General features: G+C 34.3%; 1 protein-coding gene across 7 annotated transcripts in view; it reads left to right on the top strand.

Annotated features, from left to right (window-relative positions):
- The window catches only part of LOC134532829 (zinc finger RNA-binding protein), a 91,459-nt gene extending 81,430 nt beyond the window's left edge, over positions 1-10,029 (top strand). For 6 of the 7 annotated variants that reach the window (XM_063369748.1, XM_063369790.1, XM_063369800.1 and 3 more), the window contains 4 exons: positions 1,347-1,442; positions 1,809-2,018; positions 7,728-7,875; positions 9,282-10,029. In XM_063369748.1, the coding sequence (XP_063225818.1) occupies positions 1,347-1,442; positions 1,809-2,018; positions 7,728-7,875; positions 9,282-9,352 (525 nt within the window). In that variant the 3' untranslated portion in view covers positions 9,353-10,029. Of the gene's footprint in view, positions 1-1,346; positions 1,443-1,808; positions 2,019-7,727; positions 7,876-9,281 lie in introns of those variants that run through there. The other variant, XM_063369809.1, reaches the window with a different exon arrangement.
- The last annotated feature ends 4,271 nt before the right edge of the window (positions 10,030-14,300 follow it).

Below are 14,300 nucleotides of genomic sequence, written 5' to 3' on the forward strand. Positions count from 1 at the left end.
TCACATTTTTGTTATTGGGTTTTTACTTAGCTTTTAAAATTACAAAGTAATTAGTTTCATGACAATCATCATCAGGTTATTACATTGTACATTATAGTTTTATTCCGTTAATTGCTCAGCATGAATAAATGGTTTGGTTGCTTGCATTATTGTTGACAAATTTTTTAAACCACTATTCAAAAATATGCTAAATTTAAACTTGAATTTGGGATTTACTAAATACTAGATATTGGTTGAGTTTACACATTGTGATTTGGCATAAAATACTAGTGAAGGATGGGGCATAAGTTTGAGACTTGACGTACAACCTTATTACCATTGTTAATTACTAGTAGATAGTAAGATGCTTGAAAACCTAGGAAATATGAGGAAAATGTTTTTTGTGTAAAAAAAAAGTTATACATAAACCTTCAAATTGGGAAAATCAACTAATGTGTCACTTTGATAACCTAATTGAGTTTGTTACACTTCATAAAATTGTTTGCAATTATTCTTGAAGCGTGGGTTTAAATCCCAATGCAACCTTCTTAAATAAAAGACTGGCAGTTAGTTGGTATTAATCAATAAGTGTTCGAATTAATGATGTGAATCAGTAAAATTTGAGGAAGTCAAATATTCTTTAAAGTTTTTTAAATGTGTAAATCGATAATATTGCATATAACCTACCTGAAATATATTTTAATAATGACCTGTAAAACATTTGGGGTTTAATGAAGAAGTTAACATGAGGCTGGAAAGTTTTATCAAAGGGTGGGCACCTTGTTTGGTTCCTAGGGCAATAATTAGAAGTGGCTCTGCATGTTTGTTATTTTGGTAGATAGATTAATTGGGTTCTTATTTTGTCAGTTTTTTCCTTCAAAATTTTTTTTCTTTTGGTAAGTTTAAAATCCTTACTAGCAAGATTGTTGCTGACGTTTAAATATCAAGTGATAAACTGTGGTGTTTCCAGTTTGTCAGAGTGGGGTTTATTTTGAAGTTAGCATGCACATGAATGCTGGCGGTCATTTCTCAAATGTGATACTTAAACTTTGTTACTCACATTCTGGAAGGTATAGCAAGTTGCCAACTTCAAATACGTAAAGAAGTAGCCATTAATTATATAGTCCATTTCTAAACTCTTGATTTTAAGTTTCATGCACACATTCAAAGTTTGAATTGAAACTAAGTTACTTGGTTATTTGCTTTTTAGCAGTGAAGTTAAAATTATGATTTTGTTTTTAAAGTTTTTATCATAATCATTATGATAAATTGTTAGTGAATGGACTATATTAATATTCTTTTTTGGTTAGTTCTGTTTTTGTAATGTTGCCAGGAGGGACAAACATTGCTGTGTGTGTGTTTGACAGGCTAGAGCAACAGGACTGCCAAGCTGTGTAATGGTGATTCGAATTCTCAGAGACTTGTGTCAGCGAGTCCCCACTTGGGCTCCCTTGCAGACATGGGTATGTCCGTGTTTTATTATATCCCAAGATTTATACGGTGTGAGAAGTGATACCTTCAAGGCTAACAGAAATCAGCCGAAATAAAACCTAGTTCATATCCGTCTGAAAGTAATCATTTTTGAAATTGTGAATGTATCTTTTTAGATTCGGATGAAGTGTGAATTATGAAATCCTTTTTGTGGTTGTTAAACTTGAAATTTTACATTTTCGTTAAATGGAGAAATGCTTTTATTGATTGTAACTTCCTTACCTAGAACTTAAAAAATAATAACAAATTTTAGAAGTAACATAAAAACCATTTTTAAAAATGGGTTTGTTGGTGTCCTAGAGTTTGTTGTGTGGGTAGAAAGGTGTACGATTGCACAGGCGATGGAGCTGCTGGTGGAGAAGGTGCTGAGCTCGGTCGGCCAGCCGCTGAGCCCCGGGGAGTCCCTCAGGAGAGTCCTGGAGGCGCTGGCCTCGGGCATCCTGCTGCCCGGCGGGCCGGGACTGCACGACCCCTGCGAGAAGGACCCCACGGACGCTGCCGGCAACATGCTGCCCCAGCAGAGCGAGGACATCACCGCCTCGGCTCAGGTGACCGCTCGCTTCAGTTAGGTCCCATGCGAGACGGGACAGGATTGGAAAAATATTAGAGGTTGTAAAATTCGAGAATATATACTCTATTTAAAAAATGTTGTCTTTTTAATTTCTATTTGTGTAGGGACAAAAATAGTAATTACCGTATTTACTCTCGTATAGATCGCGGCAATTTTACCAGTTTTGATGGGGGGGAAAATGAAGTGCGACCTATATGCAAAGAAAATTTTTTTAAAATTTTTGAGGAATTTTTTTTGCAATACAGTAGAATCCCGCCGATGCGACCGCCCCTCTGATGCGTCCATTCCGTTTATACGACCGTTTTTTGAGAAACCGTGAATAATTTGAGCAGAGAAAGTCAAAAATTTGAGTAAAATCGGCTGAAAAACAAGTCTCTTACACTTTGTTGGGCGCTATGTGTTCACGTTGATCTTGGCGAGAGCTGTACTGTAAGCAGGCAGGCATACAAAAGACGGCTGAGCTCGGCGCGTCCACTATCGCAAGAAAAGCCGTCTCAGCTGTCATGTTATCTTACCCGCCCGCACGAAAAGCCACTGTGGTAGCTTCTGCGAGAGCATAAGAAACTCAGTCTGTCGCTGTGATTATCTACTCCAAAAACATGTCACAGCATTTCAGGATAGCATTGTTCTTATATCTTTCGTTTATAGCCGAATGTTTTCTACCTGATCCACACAAGTTCCTTCGCCACGTTTTGAACGAAAATAACAACCAGCCGGCTAGCATAGCCGAACTAACGTGACATGAATTCACTTAGTGTGAATATTTACCAGAACCCATAACGAAAACCGCTGTAGATATAAAAAATCATAACAGGACTTATTTATTCGTAATTAAATTTACTACAACTTTTATTCTGTGCATTTTTTCAATACAAATTACTGTTTTTGAGTTATAGTTAGAGTCCCGTAAAAATGGTTTTATTTTTCCTTAAATTTCGTTTTGAAAAAATCAAATTTCGGTTTTATTTCGCTGTTTTGGTTTTTCATGTTTACTTTAACTTTTGAGAATGGTTTTATGACCTACAAGTTTTGCTTGGCTAAATAATAGTGGCACGGCGTATACTCGTATACTGCACTCTAAAGTCAACACTATTGGCAAATAAAAATTGTAGGCTTGAAACAGCTCGGCACGGCCCGGTGCCGCCTAGCGCGCTGCCTCGGCACGGCATGTCTCAACTTAGTATTCTTTTAATATTTCTTGCTGCTGTTCTTTGTCCCGTTGACGCCGTATTCACTTGCTCTGCGGTCGTATTGCATTTGCTGAGAAGTGTAGTTACGGCAGTTAAAGGTCACTGATTTTGCTTATCAATCGGCGTAGTGCCATGTGTTCATGTTTACGAGTATAGAGGTGTAAAAGTAACGAAAAAAAGTGTACCCGTATGTATTCGTTACTATAACAATTAGTACTCGTTACTATCGTGTCGCTACGTTACTCGTTACTTCTGATACCGCATAACATGCAATGTTATGTTGCAGCAACGAATCGAGTCGTATTGCGTACGCGTACAGTATGACGTCACGTAAATAATAATAAATAGAATATAAACAATTAACAATATTTGATAATTAACAGTTTTTGTTAACCAAGAAACAATTAAATCTCATTAGAGCGGTTTTATTATATTATCTCTTTTAAGATAAAAACAACAAAAAACGTGAAAATACGCGATAATAAATAACAAAAACATACATATTTCTAATTTGTAAAAAATAGTTTCTTATAAACAGTAAAAAACTTGGACGACAAATTTCCATATTATACTTAATAAACAAACATCGTTCTTTGTAACGTAAATTCATCGTATATGCGCGCGCATGCGTAAAACATATGAAAAATGCGAGTAACGAAATCCAGCCGTGTGTAACGTTTCGTTACTCTATACTAGATGGCGCACCCGTTACTCAGTCAGTACCGAATACATACGGTTTGCTACACCTACAGCTCTAACGAGTAGGTTGCCAAGCCAGTCAAACGTAGTTGAAAGCATGAGGTTGTTAACTGTTCAACATGAAAGGAAGAATTAAAATTTTATATTTCTCTACAAGATTAATGTGTAAATACAGCGGGTTGAAAATCATGGCAGCTATATTGTGTTGAAAACATCGCCGGTATTTTTTATTAACTTTGTGTTGATGCTCAGGTACATTTTTCTCTTTTTAATTAGTTTATGATTGCAATTACTGCTTTCGTTTCAAATTGTAATGATTACGTGACGGGAATACTGTAAATCATTATTTACTTTCATTACTACAAAGCGGCCATGTTGAAACTTAGAAAAATGGCGATGTGCCGTCAACGTCGTGTTTACTTGTTTTTCGCGATGTCTTGCATGGGTGGTCTAATTCATTATTATCAGTTTTATTTCTCGATGCTGTGCGATTTCGGTGTTTTGTCGCGAATTAAGGTAAATTGCGGTGTTATTTCGCGATATCGCGATTCGCGAAATTTCCGTGTCTCTAGTTATAGTCTACAATTAAGACATTTTAAGAAGTCGGGAATCTAACTTGACTTCAATTTTCTATATTCGGTTATTACGAGTACTTGTTGTTACAGCAATTACAGTACCCGTTAACTCTTTCGTTAATGATGCGCCGGCCGTTTGCGTCATTAAATTACCGGTGTGACCTATATGGGGGGAATCTTAAATACCAAATTCAAGACCTCAAATTATGGGTGCGACCTATATGCGAGTAAATACGGTATACATCAGTAGAGGCAGGTAATTTTCAAGGAAAGCAAAATACTACAAAATAAGGGTAATCTAGTTTAATTTTATTTAACCAAAAATAGAGCTCAAATAGTGAAATTAGATTAGTTTTACAATTGATCCACAAATTATTTTATGACTGTCATGTACCCATTCCGCAATATGCAATCATACATTCAGTGATTTTCCTCTAGATTCTTGCACTTTTATTTATTTTTTCATGTCTCAATATTGCTTTTGAGGTACAAGTTACATGCATCATTTATAGTGTTTTAGGAAAATGCTGTAAGTAAACTGCTACTATTGATTTAAACATCTATTGAACTACTATGTTCCATAGTACTAGTTTCCATGTTTTTTTTATGTAGACCATGTCGGCCATCCATAGTTCTAGTTTCCATGTTTTTTTTATGTAGACCATGTCGGCCATGTTGTGACACCAAACAGTTCAAAACTTAACCTGCATAAATTAACATTATTGGATTTTCTATTTTGTATATAAGTTAAAATATAGTTTTTATTTAACATTTGTATATGTGTTAATTAAAACTTTTAAAACATGCTCTACAAATAACCCTAAAGATGGCGCAGCTAAAAACAATTGTCTTAAAGAGAGAGGCGAGACAGCAATTGATTGCTTAGATCATCTCGTGCACTAAAGTGTGTGATCCATAAAGGAGGAAGAATGGCGCGTTAGTTATACTGTACTATGAATCGTTGAGACAGTATTTGTTTACGTTTTATACTTGTTAACGATTCTTGAAAGTTATAAAAATTTATCATAAAGTACATTTATATTAAAGAACCCCTGCGCAAACACAGTAATAATTACGTATGTAAAATTTTCCTGATAGCTGGAAAAGAATAGTCGTTCTATTGAAAGGTAGGATACGTTTTTAATGTTAAAGTGAAATATTTTTTCATTGTTTACATTGGTGTTTTGAGCGGGAATTTAAAATCATAGTTATTCTGAAGTATGTTGTAACAGAATTTCACTGAAGAGTGTATTATTGTAGAGATGGACGAGTTGAGGTTTTTTGGCTTCGAGTCGAGTCGAGCCGAGTTTAGCAATTCATATGTCGAGTCGAGTTCGAGTCACAAAATTTTTGAAGAGGTTGAGTCAGTTCGAGTTTCATAATTTTATAATTTTTTGCGTCGAATATGATAAATAAAATATTACTACACCCATTGATATAAAAATTGTGTATCCAAGATACATCTGCATTATTTAAATATTTTAAATGATTAATTAGCAAATCATTATGTTATTTAAATATTTTAAATGAATAATTCAAATCATTATGTTATTTAAATATAAAAAACTAAGCTTTATTTCAACATTATTTCACAGTATCTTTAATGTACAGTAGCTATCCTAACCATATCAACCGTCCACAATGTTTTAAAGAATTTTTAATGTAGCTAACCTAACCTAATTGACCATAGTTATCATGAGTTGTCCAAAATAAACATTCACGGACACACTGCAAACGAAAAATATGGCGGCGTACAAATAAATACTGTTGCCTTGTTTATGGTATTTCCTTTTATCAACACCGCCATATTTATTTACAATGAACAAAAAAAAAACGAAGATGTACGATCGGGAGTTTGGCTCTTTCGTCTGTGAAAAGAAGGCTTCCCAAGTTACGTAACTTTTTTTTTCCGATCCACCGGCAGATCCCCACATGAACAAACAGCTCAAGGGATATAGGCCTTGTCACATTGTCACATTCTCAATGTAAATATTGTAAATACACTTTCCGCGGCAAGATTATTCGCCCGGAACTTGTTACAACTACAAGAATATCAATATGTTTTTAAATAAATATTTCATGCATTTGATTTGGCGATCAGTAACTGATTGCCAAATAAAATGCATGAGCGTTGTTATTATTATTTTTTATTCAAACAATAAGAGAGTAATTTTATCCTAAACGTTATTGACACGCAGCGCTGCGTAGCGAAGCACAGCTAAATTTAGTTCCAAAATGCAAGGCTGGCCTAGGCCCTAACACGCAGCCATTTTCACGCATCACGGCTTGGTGTTATTTACTAAATATTACAATATAATTATTGTATGTTTTTATTTTTAGGTTACGGAAATCTCTTGTTTATACGAGTTATTATAAACGGGGCACGATAAACGTGATGATTATTAATATACCTATGTGCGTTTTGCAACAAATTTTTCTTCAGTGAAAATCCATTGACGTATTTTGTAAACAAATGCGGTACCGTATTTGAAGTAAACACATGATGAAAAACAAAATGAAAACAGTGCACGCTGTTTTCCAAGCATTTTTTTTTTATATTAAATGGTCATGTGACATAATTTTGTCCTATAAACTGTCGCCACTATCGACAAAATCACGTTACGACGTCACGTTCATAAATGAAGGTAGGCCTAGGTTTGGTTGCACTTGTACCTATTATAGCGCCGTAGCACGGTAGCGGGCAAGGTTAGGTTTGCACGGGATTTGTTTTGTTTAAAGGTCATCATTTCTTGCTGTATTAATGACTTGGCGAAAACGTTAAGACAACCTATAATAAAGTGCTATAATGTCACGATGCAGGTACTTAACTCGAAACGTGTTTCGAGTCTCGAACTTGATAAAATATGTGACTTGGTTTTCGAGTCGAGTCAATCTGACCCAACTCGGCTTGGCTCGACTCGATAAACCAAGACTCGACCCATCTCTATATTATTGTATAGAAAACAAGGTAAACCAACCATAGTCGAGCAATTGCGACGTTTTAAGGAGTTAGTCGTTGAATCGAGTGACGTTATAAAGAGTTTACACTGTACTTGTTATTGAAGCTCATATATTTAGTATACATACTGTATTGTAACCATTTTTTAAACCTTTTTGTCAGGAATGACAAAATTCACTGCTGTATATTGTTCGACAGTTTTTCTTTAGAAAATAATATACAAGGTTGTGATTGATATGTTTTTTTTTTTTTTTTTGTTACAGCATGCATTGCGGTTGTTGGCTTACCGTCAGATACACAAAGTTTTGGGAATGGAACCAATACCACCACCAAAGTTTATCCGTGGTGGTCGTTTCTTCAATCGCAAGCGTAGGCGTGATAACAGCAACGGAGAAGGAAATGATTCTGAAGGTGAATTAGTTTATTTTCCCTTCATGTTGCTAAAAGGCATTTAAATTAATTAATGATTGTCTTAATAAACTTGGAGTGGAGGGCATTATGCCCTTCCAACAAAGAAATAGAGTTAGTTACAGTTGTATGGCTTGTGGCAAAGGAAACTCCAAGATTTAAAGCTTTCCCCCTCCCCTTCTTTTTATTTACCCCCTTACCCCCCTCTATACCACTTAAGGGTTGATTTGCTATCGGAGGGGCTGCAATCACTGGAACCGAGACCAGACAAATGTGCCTATAAACTGCTATGCAGAGATGTGTAGTAAATTTGTTACAAGGACTGATGCACCAATCTCGGAATTCACTTTTCACTAAGCAATGTGCAACTTCAATGTAATTGGTTTAAATTTTTATTTTTATAAATTGACTAAAGAAGGTACACATCTTAAAATAATAATAACGATAATGTAGTTTTGGAAATGTTTAAAAAATAATATGTTGGGTATTGATTGCTAATTTAGCAAAACATTAATAGAAGAAACCATATTAATACCAAGTGTTTTCAAAGTCCCTAGAAATCACATGAGTGCTAAGTAATTTGTTTGATTTAAAAAAAATGGTTATGTAATATAAGGTTTTTTGTTCCAAGTGTAAACAATAAATAACATTAGTATAAATATCCCAGAATAATGTTAAGTTTGAATTAAATAATATGTACTACTAATGCCACATGTCTTCAACAATTTTGAGTAATTCTTTTTTTTTTTTTCTTCTTCATTTATGTGAATTTTGATTACCATGTGCGTACATTGACATTCATGGTTGTATAGCATTAAATCCAATGCAACAAATTACCTAATAACGTGACTAATCAACAAACAATATTTTGCTCTTTCCTTAGTTACTATTTGCTTCCTTCATTGTGTATATAGTTCAGTGGGTTATGTTATGCCATCTCGCATTTCAGAAGCTTTCAGGGTTAATTTACCTTGGCTTTACAAGTTGCAATAGTGGTAAATCATGGCAGACATGCATTAGTAAACAGTCAGGAAGTACAACAGATTAAATTATTTTTATAATAATAAAAAAAGGTAAGTTAATGCTTTATTAAAACTTTTTAAAGGGGGAGCATTATTTTTGGTAAATCTTATCCATCTCTTGCAAGTTAAAAATATAATTGTTTAAATTTGGAAATCACTATTGTTCTATTTCTGTTGTGTGGCAAAAGTGCGAAATTATTTTGCAGGAACTTTTTCAGATGTGTGTAGGAATGTTCAGATGTTTTACAGGAATTTTGTTAGCTCAGTTTGCTAGACACCCAGGTGTATCAAGTTATAAGAAAAAGATTGTCGCCTCTTGTCCTTAAGCACGTTTTACTATTCTAAAATTATTTCTTGTGTCTTCAATAATTCTTTTGTTAATTTCAGCTGGTGATGGAAAGAAAGACAAGAAAGATACAGATGCAGAGAAAATGGAGACTGAAAAAGTTGGAAAATAATAATCAGAATGTTTCTCTAATTATTTTTAAGTACTTTATGTATGTGGCGTTTAATGTGGTTTATTTTTAGTGCACACACATGTGTAGCTTAGATATATTCTCTCCAGTATAGGTTATAGAAGTTACATAGTATCACATTAAAATATATAAATAATGCTGAAACTGTTTAAAAACATATTTTGTGTTTACTGACAATATTCTTTTGTTCTATTTGTAATTTTTTTTACAGAGCTGTGATTGACCTGAATATGATTCTTAGGTTTGTGAATGTTGGCATTATAAATCTTAGTCTTCTATTTAATTTTTTAAAAGTTGATTTTAGACTTTTTTTTCATGTTCAAGTTGTCTTTTTTAGTTTAATTTGGGTTGTCACATTTCTAAAATTTCCATTTACAATACTATGTGTGCAGGTGTGTAGTGCACAAAACCTGTTTTAGTGCAGGATTCCCTATTGTTTCACTTGTTAATTTAGGGTTGAGATGTGTATATGACGTGAAATTACTAAGATGGTGATGTTTTCTTTCAGAAGTGACTGAATTTTCCCTTATGTCATAAAAAAAATTTGACTGTTCAAAAATTTTTTGGATGTGCTTTAGTCAGTTGTAGCTATAATATTTATTGTATTTCACTAAATAGCAGTTAATTGTACATGGGAAATTAAATTTCCTGAGTTAAAATTGTTGTTTTATTTTTTTTAATATCCCATGTGTTTAAAAAAAATATTTAACGTTTAGTGAACATTTTCTAGTGTTATCAATGTACCCGAATGTTTCAACCCTTCACAATTCCTGAGAATAAGGCCTTAAGACATATGTATTAGTGTTTTTAATAATAGTTACACGCAGACTTGCCAACTTGTACGATTTTCCCGTACAATGTACGGAAAACGACTTACTTGTACGGTTTACGGGGACGTATGGAAATCTTCCGGATTTTTTGCATTTTGTAGTGTATGTTGGTGAAAAGTGAAACGTTAGTTGCTCGCGCTCATGTGTCATGTTTAGGCTTACTGGCAATTTTTTTTTTTTTTTTTTTTTTTTTTTTTTTTTTGTGATTTACTGTTAGTCACGCCGTACCCTTTTCGCCGCCAACCAATACAAATATTTTCACAAATAGAAAATATACTGGTAAGTTTTGGATAATTAACGTACTACGAATACGTTTGTGTAGCCGTCTTTTGTTTAGATAGCTGTATGCAGCGACAGTTGCGCGCGCACAGATCAGTGTAAACAACATGGCGTCTCGCAGCACGTGCCTTTGTTGATGGTTAAGGTTTTATATGCATATATTCTTTGCCAACTCACGTAGAAAGTTCTTTTGTGCAGTGGATCTAAATCTGGTTTACATTTTTGTGATCACACTTTCGCTCTCCGCCCGCGAAGATTTAATTTCCTTCATGTAATAATATTGTTGATAGTTGACGATGCTTCAGGTGGAAAATGCCTCCAAAGTTGAAAAAACAGTATATGTAAGTTTTCCTTGACGTTTACGCGAAAGATTTTCCGTGTATGATTAAATCTGGAAAAGGAATAAACTTCGCGTTTTGTTCGATTTGTAGGTGTGACATAAATATCGGACATGGTGGCAGAAGTGATATAAATGCGCACTTAAAATGTGCAAAACATGTTTCGAATATTATGAGTAAGGAGACGAGTTCAAAATTTCTTGACTACTTTGCTAGGAATGAAAAATCTGACAGTGCTGTGATAAATGCTGAATGTCTTTTCACAAGTTTTCTTGTGGAACATAACATTCCGTTAAGTGTTTCTGACCATGCCGGCCCACTCTTTAGGAAAATGTTCCCAAATTCTGAAACCGCCAAGAGATACGGTTGTGGTAGAAGTCGACAGCTATTATGCATGAAATGGCTGCATCTGCCACCGAGGATATTATTTCTTTGTTGCAGTCTGTACCATTTTCGATAGCAACAGACGGAATTAATGATTCAAATTCTAAATTATATCCTTTGGTAATTACATTTTACGATGAACATTTGAAGTCTGTAGTGTCCAAATTGCTTTCGTTGCCAGTTTTAAAGGGGGATGCCACTGGCCGAAATACAGTGAAACCTCGTTAATAAAGTACCGGTTATTTCAAAGTTCGCGTTTATTCGAACACTTTTAATTCCCCTTCAGACTGGGATAGCATATTTAATGTCAATCAATACGGTTAATATGAAATATTCGTTATTATGTATTACGAAGTAACCTCACGTCCGCTCACGTAGTGTACTATTGTTTTATTATCGGATAAACCGAATGAAATTTTAGAACAAGAATCACACACTTTTATCATGTGCACGCAGCTTCACTATAATTCTGTTAACGGCAAATAATTTGTACGGTAAATGGTCTACAGTCAAACCTCTATCTATCGAACTCGCATATATCGATTGTCCGTGTTTATCGTATACTTTCTACGGTCCCTGCAAAATTGCCATACAACTAAGGTTAAAAAAGTCCGCTTGTACCAATGTTTGAATTATCGTTTTGTCCGCATTGATCGTACAAAATATGTGGTCCCGTCACTATAAATTATAATAGATGATCGTTTAACCATAAAGATTTTGCAGAAATAACCATTTCTTAGAAAGAAACCGTCATAAAAACAGTAACGATAGTATACAGTAGTAAAAATCAACTGAAATCTGCAGCCAAGTAATGGAGCACGTAAATATGAAGAAAAGACAAATGAACAACAACTTACGAAGAAATTGGATGATGTACCATAACTACAGTACAAACCCAATTGTTATCCTAATATAATTACCATAAAAAGAACTAAAGATTCTTTGTCGATACCATGATTACTACAGAAGCACGATAGCTACCACATTTGCACTACAGTTACTGTAACAACCGAGATGTATATTTACCGTGATGGTAATGTATTTATTTATGACATATTAAAAATAAAGAACATTATTGAAAAATAGGATGTTAAATTTTTATATGTACGTTTGGCCCATGTTGCGAAGAAATAATGCGATCTGAAAAAATGCTGTACTACTACGAAAAGCGAAAAGGGTAATCGTGGATTTTTAGGTTATGGCAGTCTCTCTCGTTTTTCAGTAATATCGGCCGAAAATTAACAAGCGTATCGGAAGTCGACAGAAATGCAGATTCAACTAAATATTGGCAAAATCGGCTTCTTCAGTACAGCTCTACATTTGATGACATGAGTAAACATATTTCAGACTTCAGGATATTGAAAAAGACTAATTTCCATGTGCGTATGTTTTTTTTTTTGCAAGTGTAAATTGAATTAAGTAAAATACTTCCATTTTTATTTATTTTTCAACTGATTTAATTTTAATGACAAGTAACTGATATATTTCTGACACTAATTTTGAGGTTGAAATATTTTTTAAAAATTCGTAGAGTGAAGTCCACTTCAGCATTAATTGTCTTGGAAAATGTTCTGGCTGCAAGTGATGTAGACACTGATGTCTTGTCTTCATTCGACAAACTTTGCAGTGCAGTAAAGGACATTTCTGCAACTAAGAAAGTGCAGAAAAAAATCAATGAATTTTTCAAGCCTCTTTAATTCTCTATTTGAATAATTTTCGAGTAAAAAATCAATACTTGATTTTGTCGATTATTATTAATGTGAGCATATGCACCTGTTAATACAAACCTCGTTAATACAAACTGCAAAATTTTAGGTCCCTTCAGGTTTGTATTAAAGAGGTTTCACTGTATTGGCAACCTAGTAATTTCAGAATTGGAGCATTTGAATGTCCCTTTAACACACTTACTTGCATTTTCTGCAGATAATGCTCCAGTTCTGCTGGGAAGCAAAAATGGTGCAGCTTCTGTGTTAAGGGAAAAACAAGAAGCGCTTATTGTAGTTGGGTGTCCCTGTCATCTGATTAATTTGGCAGCGGAGAAGGCAGCTGCTGGCCTCCCTTGTAATGTCCATGACATTTTGATAGATGTCTACTACTATCTTGAAAAAAGTTCAAAAAGAAAAGAAAAACTGCAGAAATTTCAGATGTTGCATAACAAATAAGCACGAAAGATTCTTAAACACGTGTGTACTAGGTGGTTGTCTCTTGGAAAAGGTCTTCTTCGTTTTGTGGATCAGTGGGATCCTTTATTAAGTGTTTTTAAAGATGAGGTTACTGTTCAGAAGAGTGATTCATCTCTTCAAACATATAAAATTCCTAAACAAAGTACTAGTGCTGCACCCAAAATCCCCACGTCTTCAACACAAGTTTCACCATTTCTAGTTGCCACTTCCAGCAAAACAGTAGGTCTATGCAGTTCTGATGTAAGGAAGCCTGATAATGAGAAGGAAATTAAGTCCAAATCAACTGAAGCTTCAAGATCAAAATCTGGCCTGTATGCAAAAAAACGTGAAACACAAGACATTTCGACTTTATTTGGAAAGAAAAGAAAGTTGGATTCAGACAAGGAAAGTTTGACTCATTCTTCACCAGGTAATGCTAAGCAGAGCTTAAAAATACATAAATTCAAATATAACAAGGGAAGAAAAAATATTTATGTTTTTATCCTCACCATTGAACAAAGCCATATGTTATTTTTTGCTTCATGTGACACCTTCTTTTGATAAAAGTAAATGTCATTTTGCAGTCAGCGACTCCTCAAATACATGTTGTCAGGAAATTACTTTGTGGACTTCTTCAGGAACTCTTATCCAAATTTGTCAAACCAGTAGCAATCAAGAACAAACAATTTCATGAAGTGAAGTATCACTTGCCTGGAAACCAGCTAGAAAATTCAGAAATAGTAGTTGGTTGTCAAACTTCAAGGGTTGTTGACATGTTGAGTGAAGCTGACAAAATTGTTTTTTTTCACTTCAGTTAAAAATTATTTGATAATTGCCTGTGACATAAGTTTCCTCTAAACGAAGAAGTGTTGCAAAAAGCAGAAGTTGTAGATGTTGACAGGATTGAAAGGGCTTCATTTTCTGACATAAAATTTTT

This window comes from Bacillus rossius, chromosome 1 (assembly GCF_032445375.1).
Source record: "Bacillus rossius redtenbacheri isolate Brsri chromosome 1, Brsri_v3, whole genome shotgun sequence".
Classification (NCBI taxonomy): Eukaryota; Metazoa; Arthropoda; class Insecta; order Phasmatodea; family Bacillidae; genus Bacillus; species Bacillus rossius.